This window comes from Arachis ipaensis, unplaced genomic scaffold, assembly GCF_000816755.2.
Source record: "Arachis ipaensis cultivar K30076 unplaced genomic scaffold, Araip1.1 Aipa1224, whole genome shotgun sequence".
NCBI classification, from domain to species: domain Eukaryota; kingdom Viridiplantae; phylum Streptophyta; class Magnoliopsida; order Fabales; family Fabaceae; genus Arachis; species Arachis ipaensis.
The window spans coordinates 1,026-10,504 of NW_015496212.1; the positions used below are offsets into that span (position 1 = coordinate 1,026).

Below are 9,479 nucleotides of genomic sequence, written 5' to 3' on the forward strand. Positions count from 1 at the left end.
GGACGACCCAGTGCACTTGCTGGTTAGTGGTACGAGTTGTGAAAAGTGTGATTCACAATTCGTGCACCAGCGCGTGATTGCTACACCAGATGCTCCCAGGGTGATGGATGCGAAAAACAAGAAGCCTAAGGGGATGCTATCTGCATATCTGTCTAGGGAGGCTAGGACCTGGCAGCAGATCTTTGCCCACTACGTCCTGCCCACCACTCACTTCTCAGAGATTCTAATGGATATGCTGATTCTGATTGGGTGTCTCATGGAACGAAAAGAGGTGTATTTCCGCCGGCTGATTAGGCATAGCATGTGGAGATCTCACATCCACGGCTTGCTACCATTTCCTACGTTGGTTACTAGTTTGGCTGAGCTAGCTGATGTCCCGTGGGAGGACGATGATGCGACACCACCACACCCAGATGACGACGACAAGGAAGTTACTATTCCATAGGGTGGATGGGTGCACGAGAAGCCCTCGGCCAGATGTCGTTCTCGGGCTAGAGCGGCAGTTGAGGCAGCAGGACCCTCTTCCTCCACAGCAGCAGCAGCATCCTTACCACCACCACCACCGACACCTGAGCCAACTTATCTATTGGTGCGGCACCTTCTTCGCTTCATGGTGCGCTTTGAGCGTCGTGTTATGCTATGTCTTGACTGCATAGACCAAGTGTTTGTGTCACAGGGCATTGAGCTTCCTCTACTTCCAGACTCTCCCGCCTCTGATGAGCAGGACCAAGAGGAGGAGCATAGCGAGGAGGCGACACAGCAGGAGACACCACTAGAGACGCAAACCACCATTGAGGTCCAGCATGACAATCCACAGCCAGTACTTGAGCTACAGCCAGTACCACCTCCAGTCCCACAGCCCGAGCCTGAGCATGAGCCACAGCCTGGTGCGATTGTTGACCCCCATCCCGAGCTTCAGTAGTAGCATCGAGGACGATGTTTAATTCTAAAGTGTGGGGAGGTCACCGTTTGTGACCGGTGTTTGCATCCATGTTGTGAACTTTCAGACTTTTATCTCTATTCGCTACTACTTTATTTTGTTTTATTCTGCACTTTATGTTTTAGATCATTTCGGGATTACTGTACATATTTATGCTATTGTAGATACTTTTATTTTGGTTGTGCACACTCTTAGTATATATATATATGCTTTGCATCTTAGTTGTTGAGTGTGATTAGAAAATAATTTCTAGATTGCTAAAAATCTAGTCAACCCTTTTTATATAAGAAATGTGTTTTGATTGAAAAAGGGGTAAACTAGGAGAATTTTTAAAATTTTCTAAATCACAATGTTGCATTAGAATAAGCGTAGTCAATATGATGAAAATTTCCAAGAAACTCGTTTTTAGGGCACCACCCCAATTGGTTGAAATTTTTTTTTAGAACTTGCTTGAGCTATATACTTGTGGATCATGTTTTGAGCTAAGAACACAAGCATGTGAGAATTGAGCCTAATTGTGTGGTTGCATCATACATAACCACTTACTTCCATTCTTGTGTGCATTATTCTCCTCCTATGATTGTAATCCTTGATTTGTTTAATTCTATATGTCCATTAAATTGTGTATACATGCATTTATATGATTGAGGCTATTGTTCAAATAGCTCACTTACCCAAATAGCCTACCTTTTATCTTCCATTGTTAGCCAATTTTGAGCCTATGCTTGACCCATTTGTTCTTAATTGTAGCACATTACAAGCCTAAGCAAAAAAACAATAAATATCCCTTAATTTGAATCTTTGATTAGCCTAGGCTAGTGAGAGTGTTTATCATCTAATTTTGGGAAAGTTGGGAACATTGAGTGGAGATAAAAGTGTGTTTATCTTTCTTGTTGAAAAATATTGGGAATTGGGTACATATTCATGTATTAATCATGTGTAAACCACATGCATTGATGCTCTTGTATATATATAAAAAAAATTTTAATAAATTTCTCATATATAAAAGAAAGAAAAAGAAAAGCAATAAAAAGGGGACAAAATGCCCCAAAGTTCAAAGTTCAATAAGAGTCAATGCATAGGTCTGGTGATCAAAAAGAGAGTACATGAGTGTGTGAGAAAAGTGAAGAATGGGTAGTTACGTTTGTTTAGAATTGTATAGGTTGTCATAGGTTAGGTGGGAAGTTTAAGCTAATCAAAGATTCAAATCTCAAGCTCACTTGACCATATGCATCTTACCTTAACCCTAGCCCCATTACAACCTATGGGAAAGACCTCATGATATTTGTATGCATGCATAAAGTGATTGTTGATTGTTAGATGAAAAACAAATCTTAGAAAGCATGATTAGGGGAGAATTGAGTAAATCAACCCCATACACTTGAGTGCTTAGAGCGAATACACATCCGGCGAGGGTTCGATCGCTCAATTACATGTTTCCACCCATGATCATCTTCTCTTGCAAGTTTGTGAACTCTTTCAATGATTCAATCCCATTGTGGTTTGCTTGATTGCTAATACCTTAGCCCTTGTGCTTATATGCGTATTCTTGGAAGTTGATTTATTTTGACTAAGCCATTGCATCATATAGATAGATTGTATTTAGTAGTTGCATTGAATAAATGCTAATACCCTTTTGCTTCTTCTTGATTTTAGCATGAGGACATGCTTAGTTTAAGTGTGGGGAGATTTGATAAACCCCGATTTCGTGATTTATCTTGTGCTTATTTTGGGGGATTTTGTCACATTTTCTCGCATTTATTCAATGAAATAGCATGGTTTTGTAATTCTCCCTTGAATTTTGCTTAAGTGTAAAGACATACTTTTAGGCCCTAAATTAGTGATTTTAATTCACTTTAATTCCATTCGATGCCTTGATGTGTTTGATGAGTGATTTCAGGTCCGTAAGGTAAGTATTGGATGGAAGAAATGAGGAAAAAAGCATACAAAAAAGGAGAATGCATGGAGAAACAAATATTTGGAATGCACCAAATGATGCGCATGCGCACCAGGCGCGCACGCGCAAAAGTGATTTCGCCTATGGACGCACTCGCGTACATGCAGCATCCGCGCGGGTTGAGAATTTGCCAGCGACGCGCACGCGCACATGGCGCGCACGCGCACATGGCGCGCACGCGCCAATACTCTCACGTGGCCCACTTAAAGAAAAAACGCTGGGGGCGATTTCTGAGCTGCCCAGGCCCAAATCCAAATTGTTTCTGAGTGTATTTCATGCAGAATTGAAGTCCAAGCAAAGGGGGAGCAATTAGTTTAGCCAACATGAGCCTTTAGTTAGTTTTCTAGAGAGAGGAACTCTCTCTTCTCTCTAGATTTAGGATAGAAATTAGGGTATAGTTAGGTTAATCACTCTCAAATTTCTCTTTCAATTTTTGTTTTGATTTCAATTCTCTTTATATTTTAGTGTTCTATTGTCTCAGTCTTCTTATTTTCTCTAGTCATTTTCTTATTTGCTCTCTTTAATTTTGATGAACACTTGTTGGATCTTGTTTACATTTAATGCAATTTAATGTTTGATGTTTCTTTATTGTTGATTTGAGTTGTTGATCTTGTTTCCTTGCAATTTGTAGTTGGTAGATTTATTATTCTTGCACTTTTATTATGCTTTCTTTTATTACCCACCAAGTATTTGACAAAATGCTTGGTTGGGCTTTAGAGTAGATTTTGAGCATTCTTGGCTTGGAAAGAGTAATTGGGCAATCTTGAGTCATGAAAACCCAACTCATGTTGGTGATCTAGAGTTGTTAGCTAATATTGTTTCCATTGACGCTAATCTTTTGCTAATTTAATTAGTAAGTTGATTAGGACTTTTGGATTGATATTAGCTAGTCTTATTAGACTTTCTCTCATGGAAGATAATATGATATCTTCTTCCAATATTGTAGATGACATAATAAGATAAATTCTTGTTATTATTGTGGTATGATTGATTAATCTTGTTTGACTTTCTTCCTATTTGTTGGAGTTGACTAAATAAGATGAATTAATCATTGCATGACTAGGATAGAAAGCCTATAATCTCAATCTTTGCCATGAATGTCTCTCTCTTCATTAATTGCTTTCTCTTTATTACTTGCTTTCTTTAATTGCTTACTTGATTTACTTTTCTTACCCATTTAATTTCTTGCCCCCAACATCAAAAACCCCCCTTACACCCTTCATAGCCAATAATCATACACTTCATTGCAATTCCTTGTGAGACGACCCGGAGTTTAAATACTCCGGTTAATTTTCATTGGGGTTTGTTACATGTGACAACCAATATTTTTTATGTGAGTATTGTTTGTTAGTTTGGAGCTATGCTTACACTGAAGAAGTTGTTATTTCTATGAGAGAAATTCTAAACCATCGAACAAAACTCATTATCAGTGCATCTTGACATTTACAAGATGCTCCTATTCCCATTTTCTCTAAGAGACAAGGCCACTCAATGGCTAGAAACCTTCCCAAAAGAAAGTATTACCAACTGGGATGACCTGGTTAGCAAGTTTCATGCCAAGTTCTACCCCTCTCAAAGAGTCATCAAGCTCAAAAAGAATGTGCAAACTTCCAAACAACTAGAAGGAGAGTCACTATATGAAGCTTGGAAAAGGTACAAGGCATTAATTAGAATATGTCCTGAGGACATGTTTAGTGAGTAGGTTAAGCTCCAAAACTTTTATGAAGGTCTATCCATGAAGGCAAGAAAGGTCTTGGACTACTCTTCAGGAGGGGTCATTGCAAATGATGAAGACTGCACAAGAAGCACATGATCTCATAGACATGGTTGCTAACAACCAATACTTCTATTCCTCTGAAAGACAGGCAGCTCCCAAAAGAGGTGTTTATGAGCTTGAAGGTGTAGATGCAATCTTAGCTCAGAACAAGCTTATGCACCAGCAACTTCAACAACAAATAGAAATGATGTCAAAGAGGATGGATGGATTGCAACTAGCTGCAGTGAGTACAATCAACCAACCTCCAATTGTGTGTGGGCAAAGTGAAGAGAGCTATGAAGCCTACAACACCGAGCAGAAGCATGAACAAGTTCAAGACATGCACAATCCAAATTCTGGCCAAAATGACTTCCATGGGGACACATACAACCCCTCATGGAGGAACCACCCCAATCTAAAGTGGGGAGAAAACCAGAATTCATGGCAGAGAAATTCTAACCCAAACAACTTCTGCAACACAAGCCACCAAAACCACCAACCCACTAACCATAATACATATGGAAAACCCCATAAAATCCTCCTCCATCCACCTTCTATCCACAAAATAACCCCTCAACTAACCAAAATAACTTCCATCAACCATTAACATCACACACTCAACCACAACCACAACACGAATCCCAAAGAATCTCGAACTTGAAGATGATAATGGAGAAACTGATGAAGAATCAAGAAATGGCCAACAAGAATTATGAAGCTTCCATGAGGAATCTGGAAAGGTAAATTAGGCAATTATCTAAGAAGCCAGCTAAGAGGCCAACCAATGCCTTCCCTAGTGATACCATTCTTAACCCCAAGGAGGAAAGCAAGGAAATACAACTAAGGAGTGGGAAGACACTGGAAGATGACACCAAGGTTACCAGCAAAGAAGGAACAAAGGATGAAGAGAATGACCAAAAGAACTCCAAGAAGAAAGAAGAACCACAAGCCTCAAAGAAGGGGAAGCAAGTCTTAGAGGAACAACCACAAGAGCAAAGAAGGGAGGTGAAGCCCTATGTCCTTCCTCTACCATACCCTCAGAGGCTGCACAAAGAAATCAAGGACCAATAATTCCCCAAGTTCTTGAAAATCTTCAAGAAGCTAGAGATCAACCTTCCACTTGCTGAGGCATTAGAGCAAATGCCACTTTATGCAAAATTCCTCAAGGATCTCATCAACAAGAAGAGAAGTTGGAAAGAAAAAGAAACTGTGATCCTAACTCAAGAGTGTAGTGCTGTGATTCAGAAAGACCTACCACCAAAACTCAAGGATCCTGGGAGTTTTCTCATACCATGTACCATTGGTAATATGCCAATTGATAAAGCTCTGTGTGATTTGGGTTCAAGAATCAATCTGATACCGCGTTCTATGATGAGAAAGCTATCTATAGAGGAGGTGAAGCCTACAAGAATTTCGTTGCAACTAGCTAATAGGTCACTCATCATACCCAATGGAGTGGTAGAAAACCTTCTAGTCAAGGTGGGCAAGTTCATCTTTCCAGCAGATTTTGTGATTCTAGACTTAGATGAAGAAGGAAGTGATTCAATCATACTGGGAAGACCCTTTCTAGCCACAACAAGAGCCATCATTGATGTAGAGAAAGGAGAGATGATCTTAAGGGCACACGATGAACAAATAACTATCAATGTCTTCAAGAAAATGCAATTCCCTGCTGAAAAGAAATACTACATGAGGATTGAGGATGAGGACTTAAACTGGAAAGAGAAACCAAAGGAACTACCTCCAAGACTCGCAAATTCACCCTTGGGAAAGAAACTTGAGACTGAAGAAAAGAAGAAGGATCAAGAGAACAAAGAAACTGAGAAGGAGCTACAAGAAAAGACACCAGAAGGGACAGTGAAGAAGAAAGCTCCTAACATTGAAATCACCAAGAAGGAAAAGTCAAAGAAAAAGGGGAAGAAGAGTAAGCAAAAGGTGCCAAAGGGGTGGAGGTACAAGAAGATTCCAATTGAAGGATTCTCACCAGGGGACAAGGTGAAGCTGATCTATCAACAGTTGGAAACACCTCCACATCCTTCTGAATTCTACACTGTCAACAAGATCCTCTTATTGGAACATATAGAGGTTATCAAACAAGAAACTGGAAGAAAGCTCACAGTGAGAGGAGACAAGTTGAGATACTATGACCATCAACCACCCTAACAGAGAACAAATGTCAAGCTAGTGACAATAAAAGAGCACTCCATGGGAGGCAAGCCATGCTTATCATTTTCATTTACTGCTTTAGTGTTAATAATCAATGGTTTTCTAGCATGAATTCAGACTTTCATAAACAAATTTGATAGCTGCATTTAGCATTTTGAAGCATATGATTAATTTCTAAGTTTGGTGTGCCTACAGGCACCCTAAGATGGTTTTCAAGCATGATGAACATATAGACATCTTAGGATATGTACTCAAGCATTTTCTTGAAGTATATAGCCAAACATTAAGTTTGGTGTTCTGCATATGCTATGAGTACAAATGACAAGAATAAAATTTGTTTTAAGTCCTAAATTTCATTAGTTAAACCATGCTCTGCATCCTTTTTAAGTGTATGTTTGAAAGAAGAAAATAAAGTAGTCCTCATGATGATTGAATCAAAGATGACAAGGATTTGATTGAACTAATTGCATGGAGCATATAGTGAGCAACATGTTTGGTGTGCAAGGCACCTAGGATGATGCATAAGGTTCATAATATGTACATCCTAGGAATTGAATCTAATTTTTTGAACCACATGGACAAACACTAAGTTTGGTATTCACCAATGTCACATATATGCTTACAAGAAGTCACGTTTTGGTTGTTGATTCATGAGGAACACTTATTCAAATTTTTCAAAAATTCAAAAGTTAGTTAATGCTTTTCATTTTGCAGCCATTTAAGTTGATTTAATTTTTGTTTTGTTGTGGTGAATAGGAACATGGAGGAAGGAATTGATAGAGGGACAAGCAACTTCCAATATCTTTGCAGGAAGTCATTCAATTTCTTGGATGGACTATGCATCATCATAAAGAAGAATACAAAATATGAGGATGATGATGAAGGACTAAGCAAGAAGATACCAAGAGGTTGTATTGTCACTTAACTATTTCCAGTTTAAAGTGTTTTAATTGGAAGTGTGATTGTACCCTGTTTTCATATTCATCTACATTCTGTTTGTTTCCTTTGATTGTCATTTTAGCTTGCTAGTCTAAGTGCTTGTTTCATTCCATCTTGCTTAAGTTGTATGCAGTGTTCCCTTGCTTGAATAAAAGAAAATATTGTGAAACAAAGAAAGAGTAAAAGTCCATTTTTTATAGAAGATAGAATAAGGTTAAGTGGTGGTGCATGCTTGAATACTTAGCAAGTTCAGTAATAAAGTGGAAGGGTAGAATGTCCTTTAAGCATGAACTTAGTTGCTTCATATGAAACCTTTGTGAATTAAGACCCTTGGAAGAAAGAAAGAAAAAGAAAGAACAAAAGAAAAGCCAACGTTTGTGGCAAAATTAGGCCTCTAACGGTCAGCACCAACGTTGGTAACATAGAAAAAAGGAAACAAGGAATAAGCTAGGCACCAATAGCTTGAACCCTAAGATAAATGCCTGTGGTGCTTTTATATTAGGATTTGCTTGGATGATTAGGTTCTAACTTGGGTTAACTAACCCGGGATTATCAACCAAAAGTCTATTATCAAGAGAAACCTAACTACAAAGCATTTAGTATCCCAAAGAGGTGCTGGGCATCAATGTCTTTAGGTTGAAATGCAAGCCAAGTGCATGTGGTGTGTATGTGTTGAGGAGAGGCTTGAGTTAGTAAGTCTGAGGGGTGCTTCATCACCCAACACCTTGAGCCAACTGGCCATAAAAAGCTGTCTCAACACAGAACACTAAGCTTTAAATAAAGAATAAGTTTCTATCAAGAAAAAGCAGAAAGAAAGCACCAGAGTTAGTGCTTAAGGGGATGTTGTAGCCTGGAAATCAATAAGTGTTGAGCTTCAAAGATATCATGGATGAAACCCCATGAACCAAGATTGATTGTCTTCCAATAAGGACCTATATTCCTCTCTGTTTTCATTCATTCTTCCTATGTTTTACTGCTTGCTTGGGGACAAGCAAGATTTAAGTTTGGTGTTTTGATGCCTAGGCATCTTAGGCTAGTTTCACAAGCCTTTTTCATTAGTTTTCATTTGGTTTCATGCACTTTCTTAGGCAATAAGTAAGCATTTGGATGAGAATTGCATGCATGCCATGATTTAATCAAATATTCTTAATTATGTGCATTTTCATGAGATTTATGCAAGAATTACCTAATGCAATAAATGATGCATTATCTTGTGATTATGGCAATACTTTGATGTATTTTTCTGGTTGATGATAGGTGAAGAGAAGCAGGGAAGAAACAGAGGAAGCAACGTTGGTGGCCAAAGTAGGCTCACCAATGTTGCCACAAATGTTGGCTCAAGGAAAGCAAGCAACATTGGTGGCCATATTTAGCTCACCAACGTTGCCACAAACGTTGTTAAGAAGAAATCAAGCAATGTTGGTGGCCAAAGTTGGCTCACCAACGTTGCCACAAACGTTGGCTCAAGGAAAGGGGAGCAACGTTAGTGTTCAAAGTTGGCTCACCAACATTGCTACAAACATTGACTGGGAAGGGAAAGCAACGTTGGTGGCCAAAGTTAGCCCACCAACGTTGCCTACCAACGTTCCAAGGGAGAGAGTGAGCAACGTTGGTGGCCAAAGTTGGCTCACCAAGGTTGCTGGCAACGTTTATAGCAAAAGAGGTGCCAACGTTGGTGTGCCAACATTACCTAACGTTGGTGTGTCAACGTTACCTAACGT

General features: G+C 39.1%; 1 protein-coding gene across 1 annotated transcript; it reads left to right on the forward strand.

Annotated features, from left to right (window-relative positions):
* The first annotated feature begins 226 nt into the window (after positions 1-226).
* LOC110268616 (putative uncharacterized protein DDB_G0268364) lies at positions 227-5,724 on the forward strand. The gene is made up of 5 exons (XM_021115117.1): positions 227-430; positions 677-887; positions 4,328-4,550; positions 4,639-5,073; positions 5,403-5,724. Exons 1-5 carry the CDS (start codon positions 227-229, stop codon positions 5,722-5,724), a joined length of 1,395 nt encoding a protein of 464 aa, XP_020970776.1.
* The last annotated feature ends 3,755 nt before the right edge of the window (positions 5,725-9,479 follow it).